Consider the following 16,031-nt stretch of genomic DNA (forward strand, 5'->3'; position numbering starts at 1 on the left):
AACATTACAGGCAGATACTACTTTCTGGCTGTGTTGTGAGACATTATGAAGAGTGTTTTGATTTTTAAACATATGTCAGAGAGAAGATAAATGGTCAAGCAATAAATGCATTTTCTGTCCTCTTTATAAAGGCTTCAGAGCATGGTGCAGATCAGGAAGAGACAGACCTGCAACACTTCAGGCATGTCCAGTAACAGCACTGCTTGTACTGGGACATGTAATGAAATTGTCTGGCATGGGGAATTCCCAGTTGAATTCTGCTGATTTCGTTGTACCCATCCCTGCTCATAGTGTGCAAATCTGATGGTGGATATTAGATTTCATCTCCTCTGGAGTACTGAGAAAAGGGAAGTCCAGGATTTTGGAAGGATGGGTCTGGCATTCCCATGTGGGAATCTGCCTTTTGCTATTCCATGCAAATAAGCTATTTAAGTGTCCATTGCATGTGATTTAAACTTGAGTAAAAAACTGTTTTGAGGACACAGGCTGGAATTTTTAAGTTGTTTTCTGTGGAAGCCATAGATGAAAAATGATGTTTCTATTTTCTGTTTGCACATAAAGAAGACAGCTATGTGCCAGAAGATGAATGTTCTCAGGAAGTATTGCAGGGTAATGGCTGCATAAGCCTCTGGTTTTGTTTACATATCCTAAAATAAAGTTGTATGTCATCATTTTTGTGCCTAATATAAATATTGGAGAGTAGATAATTAAACAATGCCAACAGATTTCTTACTTAAAATAGACCCAAAAGATGGCCTACCTGAAAGTGAGAAATCTCTCTGCTTTCATGGTCTGTGATCAGTGACACAGAGCAGCCTGATGCTGCTTTCTTGTGTTTTGAGTATTTGTTGCCTCTGTATAAATTCAGGTTCACTGAGATACAGATAAATATCATTCAGAATACCTCACAAATTTATAGCCTGTGGGTTGTTCTGTAAAGAGACAAGAAATAAAATATTGTGAACGTTTGAAATAAATATCAATCTCAGCTTTCTGTTGCAGGAAGAATGGATAAGAACTTCTTTTTTGTGGTGCTGTATCAATCCACACCTAAAGCACTGCAATATTCAGTGCACTGCTCCTTATGAAGAAAAACCTCAGAACTCTCCTGTGCTTTGAGGGTGTCACAGCTTCGTTTTCAAGGGGAAAGTGAAATGCCTAGAAACTATCTCCCCTGAATCTTGAGTTCACTCAAAGGACTGATTCTCTTCTAGATGTAGAGCAACATACAACATGGCCCGAGTGTTTGTTGTTGTGGTTTAGTCCCATCTATTTAGGAAACCCATCTATTCAGAAGAGGAAGGCCTGTCTGCCCTCTCTGATACAGGCTTCTGCATGTATGTGAGTGTGCTGACACAGGCTTGTGGAACTGCCTGGAGATGCTGAAGAACATCAGCTAGAGATTCCATGTGTGGAGATTTAAGACCTTTTAGCTAGTGAAACGTTCCCTCCTTTCATTCAGAAGCAAACTGAGTGGCGACGTTCAGTGATACTGCATCTGGCTTTCTGAATGGTCTCTGCAGGATACTCTGTGCCTCATGAAGGGCTGTAGGTGTCCCTCAGTATCACATACACATTGGAGACTGTGGTTAAACACCTCCCCCAAACTCTGGCAGTCTAATTTTTGCAGCAGATTGAAAAGATAACTTAGGTTCCTGTTATAACTTAGGGTCTCTGGAGATCATCTGGAGATCAAGCCAGCTGCTCAGAGCAAGCCTGATTGGATCAGATTGCTTAGGGCTGTGTCCAGCTGAATCTTGGACGCCTCCAAAGACAGAGATGCCACAATCTCTCCGTGCGACCTGTTCCAGTGTTTGACCACCTTTGCGGCGAAAAATATTTTTCCTTATATCTAATCAAAAATATTTTTCCTTATATCTGATCAGGATGTCCAGCGTTCCTACTCTGGCATCTGTTGCCTCTTGTCCTGTCACTGTGCACCTCTGAGAAGAGTTTGGCTCTGGCTTCTCTGTATCCTTGTAAAAATTTGTTCAGAAGAGTTGTGGAGCCTTTGTCGAGTTCTGTGTTTCTGGCTTTAATACAGTCTAAATAACTTCACAAAATAAAATCTGAAAGTTACAAAGTCCTTTAGAGCACTAATTCCTAGGCTGCTCTCTGTTGCACGTGAAATTGGCTCCAGTGCAAACAGCCCTGTGCATCACCAGACTTTGGCAGGGTGGTTTAACCTGGTGCTTCTCCAACTGCGGGGCACTTGCAAAAATATGTAAGAGATGCTCTCGGTGGAAAGAGCTGTTCCTTGCTTTCAGCTTGAGCATGCTGATTGTAGAGGCAAGGCTGTGAGCTCAGGTGGGAGAGGGAGTCAAGAGAGGCTATTATAAAACAGGGTAATTTGGGTAAAAATTGGAGTAAGTGGTCACAGATTGCTCATGTCAGTTGAATTTGTTCTTCTCTCTGTCACAGTGAAGATACACATTACCTAACTATTCCTGCTCCAGATCCCCAGTTTATGGTAAATTAGCGTATTGGACTGTTCTTTCAATGCTTTGTGCTCTCCCAAATTGTAGGAGATTTATGTAAGAGATGGCCTTGATCCTGCAAAGTGTTGGCCTTGAGCCAGGAAAGCACTTCAACCAGTAATTAATTTTCAACTTGCATACATAAAAGTTAAGTACACATTTAAGTGCTTGGCCAGAGCACTTGGTATCTTGCAGGCCTAAGGCCTCTGAGAAACTACTGGATCTGCTTTTTTTAATGTAATTCAGTCTGTCACATAAAACGATGCCATAATCTTTCCCTCTTTACCCCCACTTTCAGGAGACAAACATTGTTCTTGGATCAAATGGAGAAAAAAAGAGGCCATTTTGGAATAAAAGTGTGATTAAGAGGGCTGCCCCATTTTCAGAGGGAATGCTTGTGGTTAATGGGAACTTTTACTGCTGCTGAGTGGATCACTTAATCCTTTTATTTCTGTAGCGGGCATTTCCTACATTTTTTGCCAAACATCAATACCTTTATAAAGCCGTCATCTGGTTTTGATTTATAAAAATGTGTCGTGAAACTCCAGCCAAGGGATCCCAAAGTTTCATAAATTGACGAGCTAGCTAGACTTTAATTAGTGTAGGGGAAAAGTGGTTCTTTATTTGTTTTTGCTTCATTTGTGTAATTTATATGGAACACCACTGGAAGAAGTAAAAGACCAGCACAACTGGTTTTACTTAGCTTAATGCACAGGCAAAATATTCTTCCAGTTACACAACTAGAAAGGGAAAAAATCTGCAAAGCCACATATATTATCAGCTGAAATTTGCACCTTATAAACAAGATCTGGTTACTTGACCATGCCACTCAGATGGAATCTAAGGCCAAAGCAGCAAGGTGTTCACGTACTTTCTGTTTCCTCAGAGCCCTTTGTTTCTTTTTCTAAGCCCCACTATTCATATTCTTTGTACACCCAGCACAAGGAAAATGTTGTTTCAGCCCAGCTAAACATCCTTAGATATTTGTTCAGGAAACCTTCTCATTTTTCAAAGGAGAGAAATACAGAGCGATACTGGAGAAACTGTAGCTCAAATAAATAAACATCCCAAGATTTTTGTTAGGAAACCTTTTCCATTTTCCATAGCCATTAACACAGAGCAATGCTGGGGAAAAAAACTAGTTCATCAGCATAGCCACCTCTCAGCTATCTCTGTTCATAATCCTTAGGATCTGAAGAACAGAACTCCTCCAGCCTAATGATCGACATGCTAAGGAATTATTTAGCAATCCTAGGCAGATATTTTCATTTCAAAATAATGGAGTTCCAAGTAGATCTGTAAGAGCACTTGTCTAGGAACATGCAGAGACTCCTCAAGGTTTTAGTAGAGGAAATGAAGTGTTACAGTGCCTCCAGCCTACTGAAGTGAAAGTGAATGCCCTGTTCCCAGATCACAGTGCCTCCATCCTCTCAGCACCCTCCTTTCAGATACCTAACTGCATAGAGTCATTAAAGCCTCTATCCTCCCAGCTGCTGGAGACAGCGATGGGCTGAGGAAATGCTGGGTGCTCACAGTGTGGAGAGGAGGCGTGAATGAATCATTTAGTCTTTGTTGAAAAGGTCAAGCCGGGGACTTCCACGTCTCTTTAAAGTAGTTAATCAGTGGAATAACCTAAACATGTACTTACAGGAATATTTCTTTCTGGTTTTTTTCCCTCCTCCCTGCAGGTCCCAAGGGAAGAAGGAGGAAGCTGTAATCTTGCTGCGGGACTCCATTAAGTACGGCCCAGAGTTTGCAGATGCTTACTCAAGCCTGGCCTCACTGTTGGCTGAACAGGTAACGGGGATGGCTGGGGTCCTCTGCCTTCGTGTGCATGCACTGCTGCCACAGCCACAGCACCTCCTGCACCTCCCACCCTCGCCTCGCTCACACGTGGCGGCAGGCGTGGGTCCACGCTGTCTGCACAGAGCTCTCAGGCTGCTCTACAGATGGCTTTTCCAGGATGGGAGGCAACTCATTCACAGTGAGTAATTACACCCACATGGTGTGGCTCTGAATTAAATTACTGCTGAAGTTGTGAGTAAATCCCCTCTCTGCGGCTCCCTGCATCTATGGAGAAGTCTTAATCCATTGCACCTTGAATGTTGTGACAGCAGGAGAGGTGAGTGCTTCCCCTCACACACACACACACACACACACACACGCCTACACAGATAACCTTGAGATTGCATTATAAATCATCCCAAAAGTAGGAATTGTCAGAAGCCAGGTGTCCTCTGCAGCCAGATCCTGCCTCTTGCATGCACACACAGGGATACAGCCCCTGATTACCGTGGTAGATGACCACGAGCAGGGACTGAGAAGGCTCCCTGGCTTTATGTTGCTCTTAATGAGTGGCTGTTCAATATTTTGTTTAACCTCATTGTTCATGTGCCTCCAGGCCTTATTTACTGTGCGTGGCCCAGGCTGTGCTCTGGAGGCAGGATGACTCATTTCCTCTCAGGCCTGTTCCCCATGCTCATTACTCAGGCTCTCCCTACTCTCTGTAGTTAGGTAATTTATTTCTACAACATCACTGTGAGGTGAAATATCGTCCCCACAGAGGAAAAGAGAACTTGAGGCACAAAATCCTTGAGTTCAGAAGGAGCCATGAGGTGTGAGTGCCCACACTGAGACCACCAAGCCCTCCTTTCCTCCACACCTGCAGCAGCAGATGAGGGATGCTGTGCTTTGTGCTGTGGTCCCTCTCTGGGGCTGTGGGGGTGGATGATAAGGTCCCTGTAACTGCACAGCTCCAGCACACCTCTGCAAACCTTTTGAAAACTGATTTTTTTTCTCCTTCAGTTTTCAGATCTAAATGTTCCATAGGATGGGGTGCTGAAGCTTTCTTTAAAGGTTGCTGAATATAAATACAGACAAATCAAAATGGTATCATTTGCTGTTCTCCATTATTCTGGTTAGTGAAATCTTCTCTCTGTAAGGGAAGGGGATACATTTCAGCAAAAATATAGGCAGAGGTCTTGTTTAATCTTCTTTAATGATGTAGGCACTCTGCAAAACTCACCTATGATGTATGTGAATTACTGAAAGATGTTCTATTTTATTTTCCTTTTTAAGAGTATTTAAAATATTATCAATATTATCTGCAGGGATCTCAAAATATAGTGTATGAATTTAAAGACGAGCCTTGTTGAATGGGAACTCTGCTTTGAATAAGCCCATCAATGAAGAGTCTCCTGCAAGTACAGGAAGTGACTTCTCTGCAGTAATACCTGGTTTTAATATTAATTGAAATTATTAATTAGAACAATCGATTGCAAGGTCAGCAGAGCAGTAAAACCATTATGGAGTCCCGAGACCTTCTGCCCAAAGCAAATGCCATTAGTAAATCCAGCAATAATTCATCTCTCTTACATATGGATTGTTCATCCTCTTGTGACTTGAGTAAGTGGTAGGGAAAAAAGATAGTTAGTACAATTTTCTCAGAAAACAGTGATTTTTCTGCAGACTTTTAACACTTTCTCATGTTCAGCCACAGTATGACTACTTGATTGTGCACCTCCTGCCTCACACACCCATCCTAGTGACCCCAGTAGGGTCTGTCCTGCAATACCTGCTGCTGCCCATGGCTGGGAGCTGCACAGTCACACCCTCCAGGGGTACAGGCAGAAGTTTTGGCATCTTCAGCCCAAAGGATGATGACAGGAGCCCATTTTTTCAGTTTTGGGTTTTCCTCTTTGTCTGAGCAATAGTGTTGAAAACGACTAAAAGTTACAAAAATTGGTTTTTTGTCTCGTTGTGGCCTGGAGCTGTGTCACAGCTGTAGGGGTATCTGTGAGGCCAGGCAGGATGGCATCACTGTGGAGCTTTGGGGAAGGGACCATCGGGTCCCTCTCGCTGGGATGTGATAGAAAGGGGCTGAAGTGCCAGGTTAAAATAACTTGCATGAGGTGACCGTGCCCATGACAACTTCTGCTTCTCCAGCTTTGCTCTAAGGCTGAAAGGGAAACGTGTGGACACAGTGAAATAGTGCCAGGATTGCTTTGGTCAGTCCTGCATGGCATGTTCCCCCTGTATTAAAGGGGATGAATCTGAAACAGGCCTTATGGTTCCTTCCCTTCTACGCCTGGAAAAAGTGCTGCTAAGAGGAATGTCTCAGGTGCCAGGGAATTAACCCATAACTTGATGTAATTGCCCTTTTCTCTCCTTGACAGCTGATTCTGAAGCCAGAGCTGACATGGGAAACACCACTGCTGCATTGTACAGAACAGTTTGGCTTGTTTGTGCCTTTTATAAATGCTTGCCTTTCTGAGTGCTCTTTCTGCTTGCAATTGTAACTCAGTTGCACTGTACTGCAGTTTTCCTTGATTTCCATGATCACTGGTAACAGAAATCAAACATTTTCGCTGCCTGTTTTCACAACATTCTAACACCAATTCCCCACAGTTTCCTTTCTTCCCAGCTTCAGTTTCATCCATCATTGTGTGCTACTTGGTGGCTCTTTTCAGGCCCTAGTTTCAACTGGTTTTGTATGTGTGTTCCTTAGAAAACAAAACTATTTAACCCCCCTTGCTGCAGAGGAGAGCCTACTCAGTCATAACCAAACTGGAAAACCGAGCCTTATGAAAAACAGACTTAAAAGCCTGGAGTTCAACTGAAAGATACTCATATGCATAATTTTTTTAATATCATAAAAATCTCATACATTTTTTAAGCCAGTCTTCTGAGTTTTGTGAGGTTGATGAATGTTTCATGAAGACCTGGGAGTGGCATTATTAAGTGTTAATGAGAAGCAAGCCTTGATGAAGTTAGAGCTCTATTTCTGCTAAGAAGAGGAGAGGCTGTGAGGAGAGAAAGCTCTGGCAGGAATAGCAGGTTCCACCCTTGCCACTTTCTGACCGTGCTTAATGCAAACACTTTGTTAGATTGGGCAATGAGCCTGAGGCATGCAGGGTCAGGATGTTAGGTGCCAAAAAAACAATGCAACCACGATAAAAGTGCTAAAAGTGCTCAATATTGGTAAATGTTTTGAACACTCTAATCCAGTATGGAACACTAATCCAGTTTAACACAGCTCTTCCTTGCTTTAAAAATCAGGTTTGTGATCAGTAAATAAAATAAGCTGACATACGTGCATACAAAGCTGCATTCATTGGCTGAAAATTAAAAGCAGAGGAAAAGAAAATAATACATGAATCTTGGAAAATATGCACGAAAAATTGCTTTTCATTTTAGTCAGTTCTGATGATCACTACAGTTTTCCTGACTCTGCAGGATAATGTTGTCAAATTCACATCAAATTATCCAAAATTTCCAAAGTTAAGCACTTTTTAAAAACGTGTTTCTGTGCTTCATTGCACACTTATCCTTTTTGCTGGCTGACCTTTATCATGTAAATGTGAAGGGACTTAACAGTGGCAAACCGTGTGATTGTGTGATCATGTCATACTCTTTCAGTGCAGTTCATTTCAGCTCTCCAGTTCTGAAATAGGAAGTGAGAAAAGAGTCCTCACATTGTGCAACTGTGGAGCAAAAGCTGCTGTCAGGTACAGATTTTAAATCCAGGGCAAGCCCAGGGAGTTCTGCCATTTGCAGGCCTTGAGGAGAGTCCACAGCAGGGAGTGGACCAACCTTTTATTTCAGTGTGGATTCATTCCCGAGCATGGATCTGCCCTGGGAGCTTCAGGCCCTCCTCAGTGAAGAGTCTGTTGGCTGATTTTGCTTGGGAGCATCGTCGGGAGGCTGTGGAGTTTGTCGCTGTAGGGCTGTGCTGCTCAGTGGAAGGGGAAGAATTGAGGAAAGCATCTTTGGTGCTGGAGGCTTGCCTACCACCCCTCTGCACCGTGCCTGTCTGTTCTGTTCACAGCCTCCTTCCACAAACACACCTGACAGCCGAGCTCTGAGAGTGGGGGGAAGGAAGGAACCCATGCTGGTGAGCATGCAGGCAGTGGACACACATGGTCTGACTGAGGGAAGTGGAAACCTTTCTAAGTTGCTCTTTGATCCAAAAGAGAAACGTGGTCATTGTTTCAGGACTGGGCTGCCCGTAGCTCAGGCTAGACAGAACCCAGCCAGTCAGATGCTTTCTGTATGCAGGGTGTTCCCAAAGAAAAGATCTGTATTTTCTAGAAATGTTCAGCATCAACAAACCTCCTTGAAATCTATGCAAAATGAGGGCTCAGTGCAGCTGGAGAATCAGCATGATGGCGTGTCCCATCAATCCCAGTGAACTACACCTCACACATTGACAACACCTGGCTTTAATCTGAATCTTTTCCGATTTCCCCCACTCTTTCACCACCCTCCATCTTTCTCCAGCTTCCTTTATCCCCCTGCACTTGCTCCCTAGCCATCGCACACAGCAAGCTTTCATTCTTGTATTTTCCTCACTGCTTAGGGAATGAACAGCACAGCTCCAGAGGGGGAATGTTAGCCAGTGAGATGCTCATTAAACAAATAAATTAGAATATATCAGCTCCCAGAAGATAGATATTTCTCAACAGAACCCACACAATCCCTATTGCTGTGTTTTTCCTGGCTGGGCGTGTGCCCAGCTGGGGTCTCACTGGTATTGCACAGGCACCACCTTTTCCAGGTGTTTCACAGGTAGCTACCTTTGGAAAGGCACGGGGGAAAGCTGTCTGAATTGTTCTGGGACACTAGCTGGCAGCTATATTACATCCATGCCCTGGGGTAAAATTTTGGCCTGGAAGGTGGGGTGGCTGCAGGTGCCCTGAGCTCCCTGTGCAGCGAGGGAGCTGTCACAGAATGCAGGTGTGCAGCAAATGGTGCTGACAACCTTCCTGCCATTGCTAAGAAATCTCCTTCTCTTTTAAGGAACGGCTTCAGGAGGCTGAGGAGGTCTATAAGGCTGGCATAGAGAATTGTCCAGAGAGCTCCGATCTGCATAACAACTACGGCGTTTTCTTGGTTGATACTGGTAAGTGAGAGGACCAAGGGAGTTTTCCCTCTCTGCCTTCTTTGCTTTGATTTATTTTATTCAGCAGTACACATCTAAAAGGGTGTCAAAAGCTTCCAAGGCAATAGATGTTCCTCCACGGTAGCTTGGAAATAAATATCCCCATGCTGCTGAGGGGGCACAGCGCACTGGAATTCGTAATCAGTGCAGGCACTGTGCAGCAGGAGCGTTCAGCCCTGCTGTTCCCTTCAGTGTTTCTCACCATCTTCACACAGACAGTTGCCCTCTTCAGTGTGAGCTGGGCAGCACCCTGACAGTACTGCCTTTTTTCCAGCAAGGCATGGCAACATCAAACCAAATCACAGGCACACAAATGGATCGTTATGGTCTCTGGAGCATGTGCAGCCCTACTTTGTGACAAAGCAGCTCTTTGACTGTAAGGGTTAAGTGCCACCACTATAGAAAGGAACATGGCTTTTAAACCACAATCATCTGTGAAAGCAAAACCTTATACACTGTGGGGTGAATTGATTTTTCAGGAGCTCTGTAATGGCATCCTTTATTTTCTGGGCTCCTGGTTCCCATCCAACTTCCTTGGCGCTTTCTGGCATTCACATAACAACAGAAACGTCACTTTAATTGCCACCTTTTATTGACAGCTTTATGAGCAAGGCTCAGTTTGACAAATGACTGTTGGTTGTCTCACTGTTGTCCCTACAGATCAGAGCCGAGACTCAGTGATGAAATAGCGTAGGCTTAAAGTGTGTGCTTGCCACCCATTCTTTCCCTATCACGTGTGCCCAGCCCCAGTGGTGCTTGGGAGGAAGGGATGATGGTGTCTGTCAGTCTGCAACTGGCTGTTCTGCCTCTGAGCTGACACTTGGCCATCACTCTCCTGTAGTACCAGTGTGAAACAAATACAAAACCAAAATCAGTATTCATAGTCAAAAGAGGTGTCATGGCATTAGCAAAAGAGGTTGAGGTTCTGAATTTGTGCCCTGGCAAAATTCAAGCTTGCAAATAATAAAAATTCCTGCGTAATTTCCCTCTGATGTTGTACTCATCTTTGCTTGCCAACCCAGATAAACTGTCCTATTCCTGCCAAAATTTGTGGTTCAAATGTAGTGCAGAGCACTTTCTGGTTTTTGCACTTGTGTACCCTGCCAAAGTCAAAACTATCGTTTCCTGGCTTACCTAGGGAATGCTTCCCTACACACAAACAACTGGAAAATACCCACTGACTTTTGATACTTGGGGCATGATGTGTCAATAACCCTCCTAGAGACATGACAAGGCGTGGAGGAAGCGGCTGGTGGTGAGCCTGTCACAGGCTGCGCTCTTTGCCGGTGGCACAGGGAGATGCTGTGAAGCACCACGCCAATTAACTTGCAGGGTTTTGTGCAACAAGCCTCCAGCAAGTGTTGGCTCTGGGGAGCCACAACTCCAGACAGCTCTGCAGTGGTCACAGACACTCTGTGTCACCCTTAACGATGCACATTACCCCTGTGTGCTGAGCAGGGGAAGCGCGGCTGGCTGAGGGACTGAGGTGTGTGCCCAGCTGCTTCCCAGGGTGTTTTGTAGATACAATTTTGAAAAACATCTGCCTGCTCAGTGGTGGGGAAAGATCGAGGCTGCTGCTGGATGTTTTGAAAAAGTTGTACCTTGAACAACATGTCCTCAGCTTTGGGTGAATCTTAAACACTTCTAAATCTCTCCACAGATGTTCCTCTTCTCTCCTGTAATGGACACGCTGAGATGTGTCCGTGTAACTTTTAAGTTGCATAGATGGTCTCAGAAAAAGTGAACTAGATCTGAAAAACTGTGGAAAGAAAATTCCCACAGCAGCATGTTCAATGCCCCCCCAACATGCACTGGCTGTTTTCGAGATCTGTTTTCGAGATCTGTTTTCCAGCTCAAAATGGAATTAAATACATTGTGAAGCGAATCGGTTTAAAAAATGCCAACACTGAAAAGCTTTGTTGGTGGACAAAGCTGTTTGAATATTGGTTTTCATCAGGAGATTATCTGGTCTGGAGTTTGCAAACCAATTAAACGAGCCCTGGGATTAAAACCGCAATATTTGCACTGCTGAAATGCTGGAACTTTATACTTTTACCATTATTTAGCTAAATAAAAATATGGTATTGAAAGTGGAACTTTAGGCATTGGGGTGGTGATCTTGCACCTCTCTTTTTGCTTGTATTTTGTTGTGGTGCTTGGTGATGTCATGGGCTGCAGGACCTTGCACATTTTCACACAGCGAAGCAGTGCCACCCAATGGCTCCTGTGCAGCACAGAGATGGTGCCTACGTGCACCATCTGCACACCTCTGCTCTGGGATTTATTGCCCTGAGTGGGAATTAGCTGGTCCCTGGCAGCTACTCCCAGTCCTGTTGAGCAATACACAGAGACTGAGCTGGAGCTCAGAGCAACACAGCAGAGGAGGAGAGAGTAGTCTCTGTTTGGAGAGAGCTGAAACTATTTGCGGTTCTGGTGGTGGTGTGGGGAATACTGGGTGGCTTGTTCTCCATTCTTCATTGTCCATTTCTCCAGTGGGCCAGGGTGAAAGGATGCTCCACCAGGAGATGGCACATGTGCCCCAGCCCCTTCTCTGAGGTGGGCTCTGTCCTTAGCACAGGGGTTTTGTCCCCACTGCTGCAAGATCAGAGGGTGCTTTCAGTCAGGAGTCATCTTCTTGTGACTGTATCCTCAACTTGCAAAAACCCACCCCTAGAAAATCTATTTCTCAGGATTGTCTGAATATTGAGGCCTAAATCTTAGTTTGGACAGCAGTTTCTCTTACGCTTACATTCAAAAGGCTGAGTCAGGATTTCTTTCTCAAAATGTTTCCCATGCATACAGCAGTAGGTGAAAGAAAACCAGAACGTTACTGGATGCTGAGTTTGAGACAGGGCTTTTCTGATGCACCAGTTTAATGGCTGTTCTCCTCTCCAGGGTCTCCCGAGCAAGCCATGTCCCACTACAGACAGGCCATCCTCCTGAGCCCCGCTCACCACGTGGCCATGGTGAACCTGGGCAGGCTTCACCGCTCTCTGGGGCAGAACAAAGAGGCTGAAGTGTGGTACAAGAGGTGAGGATTTGGGGTGGGAGACAGAGGGTTTTCTCCTACCCCTGTATGGCTTGTCTCTGCTAAAGAGCTTCTGATACACGGATGTGTCACTGAATGCATGGGGTTTCCTCCCTTCATTCTTCATCTGTTTGAAACTAGATTTGGCTATTTTTGGGGAATGCTTGGAAAGGCAGCATGAGCTCAGGCAGTGTTGATTTCCCTGGACTATTCCCAAGCCCCCAGGATGGACACAGCTGCTTTTGGCTGGGGAGTGCTCTGAAGATAGTCAGAGGTTTCTTGGTAGCATGGGCAGGTTGTATTACCACAACTCCTACCCCGCCTGAAGCTGCTCTGTGGTTGCTGCACCAGTAACAGCCATAACTGCTGCACAGCTCAGCACCAAAGCCTTGGCACCATTAGGAACTCTGGCCCTTCCCAGCAATGTGCCAACAGGCAGGCCCTGACTCTTGGTACGCAGCAGGATGGACTGGGTGGGGGTACTTTTGCCTTCTTTTTGGCATATAGATTTGTGCTCACACTCCCCAGGTTTCATCACTGTCAACTATCCCCATGCCTGCTGCAGGTTTATGAGCACTTTGGAGGTGTCTCTTCCCCTTTCTCAGGTCAGGTGGCCGGAAGGATTGCTGCTGTGGGCACACTCATCCCTCCCCAGGACTTGAAATTCATGCTTCCCGGGTTGGGATGGTGCAGAGCTTTGGTTCTCCATCCCAGGACAAGCCCACCTCGCTCTTCCACTTTGTTCACCACCTTGAAGCATCCCTTTTTCCCAAACTCCAGGGCTCTGAAGGTATCCCGGAAGGCTGAGATCCTGTCCCCACTGGGGGCTCTGTATTACAACACGGGGCGATACGAAGAAGCGCTGCAGGTTTACCGGGAAGCGGCAGCGCTGCAGCCTTCCAACAAGGACATCCGACTGGCACTGGTGAGCCTGGGGCCAGGGCAGGGCCACGACACAGGAGCAGCAGCCACTGGGTGCAGCCCAGTGTATGACAGAGGGCTGAGCTTTTCAAGATCATAACTCTTTATTACGTGGCTCTGTTCCAGGCTCAGGTTTTGGCGATGATGGGGCGGACGAAGGAAGCCGAAAAGATGACGAACCACATCCTTAATGAGGATGCAGAGTGTCTGGAGTGCTACCGCCTTCTGTCAGCCATCTACAGCAAGCAGGAGCTCTATGCCAAGGTACCATGGCATGGGATACCCTTGTCCCAAGGGCTCACACACAGAGGTCAGGTTGAATTTTACAGTCCATCTCTCTGGGGACATGTCACGTGCCTCAGTGCACATCCAGTAGATTATTTCTTCACTAAAACCTTCAGTTTATCTACATACTAAGACTGAAGAGAAGCAGTGCGGTTTTCTTATCACTTACACCTCCTGCTGCTGTCAGGCCCACTGCCTGTCAGCCCCAGGCATTTAAAACTCTCATTTCCCTGTGTGTTAATAACGTGGGGCAAACAAGGGAAGGAGGAAGACAACTCTTATGCTGAGAGTCCATAGTGGTGAGGAAAGAATGAGAACTGGGAAGGTACTGAATGGAAGGCACATAATGTCCTCTTGCTTTTTCACAGGCACTTGAAGCTATAGAAAAAGCGCTTCAGCTAAAACCAAAGGATCCAAAAGTCATATCAGAGCTCTTTTTCACTAAAGGAAACCAGCTACGAGAACAGAATCTCCTTGACAAGGCTTTCGAGGTATGATTGCTCTAAGACCTACCAGTGGTTTTATAGGCTAAAAGATCGAGTTTGCTCATTGTGTGTGAAAGTCCCTGGTGCATACACCCTGGCTGTTGGCCTTAGGAGCTCAGAGTGCATCACTGGTACAGAAAAAGCTATGAGGCAGCTAACTTTACCAGACCTAATTGCAACTTTTCTCCTCATTCCTGTATGGAAATACCGCTCCCTGCTCTGAGAAGTTAAGTACAGAATTGTGGTGGGATTGACCTTTGCTCCATCCAGCCCCAGCCACTCTTGCTGTCAGTGACCAGCTCCAGGTGGCTCAGCTGGAAGCTTGGGGACCTGTGAGGGCTCACCATGTTGTTATATCTCGCCTCGGAAGCCAATAACTGAGAGGTTGGCTTGTCCTGTGGAGCAGGATGCTTGATAGCTCAGAAATTTTGTTAGTATTAATAATAGTACAGAAGCAACCTGGTCTAGTGGAAGGTGTCACTGCCTATAGGAGAGGAGCTGGAACTAGATAATCTTTAAAGTCCCTCCCAACCCAAACCATTCCATTATTCTCTGATTCAGAAAATATTATTTTGGCTGCTCTGAATATTCTCAATGTCCCTAGAGATGTTTAATCCTGATTTGAAAATCCTTTCCTGTTGTGACAATGTAAAAAAAGTGCTGTTTGGCAGAGCCCAGAAGGTCCTTATTGCTTCTTCTCACACACTCAGTGTCAGTGGGGAGGGAAAGCACTGCCCTCAGGTCCTTGTGAAACCTCCACACAAGTGGCTCTACCACAGTCTGTCGCCAGCTCCAAATTAAAGCCTTGCAGATAAAGAGCAACCACGTGGCTTGTAGTTGGCAGGCACTGTGTTTGGCACTGCCTAAGGAAATGACCCTGATGTGCAGGAGACCCCAGTGGTGCAGGGGGCAGGGACAGGGTTGCAGGTGTGGCTCCTTTCGCGTACAGGAAAAACACACATTGGCAGGGAAAAGCTGGGAGATGAACTGAGCCGTGAAGCAGTACATTATATGCCTCTGCTGCAGAGAAACTGAAATTCACTTTGTGCATTGTATGTAAGAGGAATTTGAATTACATTCTGAATGGCTTCAGGAGAGGAAACTGCGTTTCTCTTTCCCCTCCAGCATTGGTTTTGTTTGAAGAGTCAGACTCTTAACCTAGAAATGTGTCATGTTTCTGTAGAGCTATAAACGGGCAGTGGAGCTCAACCCAGACCAAGCACAGGCCTGGATGAATATGGGAGGCATCGAGCACATCAAGGTACGACAGGTTTGGTTTTCCTAAGCAGCCAGGTGCAGAGCCTACTACTCAGGACAAAAAGCTAAATTGGTTTCAGATTGCCAAGAGCTGCATGTTTGTGAACAGCAAGTGCCCTTGACATATTTTATCCAAAAAGGAGGGAAGTCTCTCCACCCCAGCTAGAATTCCTAACCAGGTTGCTTGGTAAAGCAAATCTCATATTTTAAGAGTGCAGGCTGCAAGGAACAACCTGCTCCTCTCTAAAGCTTTTCTGCTTCAGTTGTTGACCTACCTTAGAAAAATGTCACCGTGAGTCGACTTTTAAGGTTCTTCTCTACCTAATTAATTTAATAAAGATGTCTAATGCAGAATACTGGCATGAAATTATGGAAATAGACAGCCTACCCTGTGGTTGCTTATTCTTTTGAATACTTTAGCATATCATTACGATTTGGGTCTTAAGGAGTCACATTGTGTGATGTCCTTAAGCTATCCTGCTGCCGAGTAATTAACTCTTCTGCTGCAACATAACAGAAAAATGTAAATCTATTTCTTGCCGTGTGAGTTTCATCAAATTTAGGCTAACAGCACTTGGTGATCTATTTAATAAAGAAGTATTACTTTTGTAAGCCAACAATGTCAAGTTTTTTAAACT

The 16,031-nt window shown here is 45.2% G+C and overlaps 1 protein-coding gene across 4 annotated transcripts in view; it reads left to right on the top strand.

Annotated features, from left to right (window-relative positions):
- Nucleotides 1-16,031, top strand: part of TMTC1 (transmembrane O-mannosyltransferase targeting cadherins 1) — a gene marked incomplete at its 5' end in the record, with an annotated part of 152,155 nt that overhangs the window by 130,793 nt on the left and 5,331 nt on the right. For all 4 annotated transcript variants that reach the window (XM_082280324.1, XM_082280323.1, XM_082280322.1 and 1 more), the window contains 7 exons: nucleotides 4,166-4,274; nucleotides 9,276-9,378; nucleotides 12,313-12,448; nucleotides 13,226-13,370; nucleotides 13,493-13,630; nucleotides 14,020-14,142; nucleotides 15,320-15,397. In XM_082280324.1, coding sequence (XP_082136450.1) covers nucleotides 4,166-4,274; nucleotides 9,276-9,378; nucleotides 12,313-12,448; nucleotides 13,226-13,370; nucleotides 13,493-13,630; nucleotides 14,020-14,142; nucleotides 15,320-15,397 — 832 coding nt within the window. The remainder of the gene's footprint in view (nucleotides 1-4,165; nucleotides 4,275-9,275; nucleotides 9,379-12,312; nucleotides 12,449-13,225; nucleotides 13,371-13,492; nucleotides 13,631-14,019; nucleotides 14,143-15,319; nucleotides 15,398-16,031) is intronic.

Source organism: Coloeus monedula (genome assembly GCF_965178545.1).
Source record: "Coloeus monedula genome assembly, chromosome: 4".
Classification (NCBI taxonomy): Eukaryota; Metazoa; Chordata; class Aves; order Passeriformes; family Corvidae; genus Coloeus; species Coloeus monedula.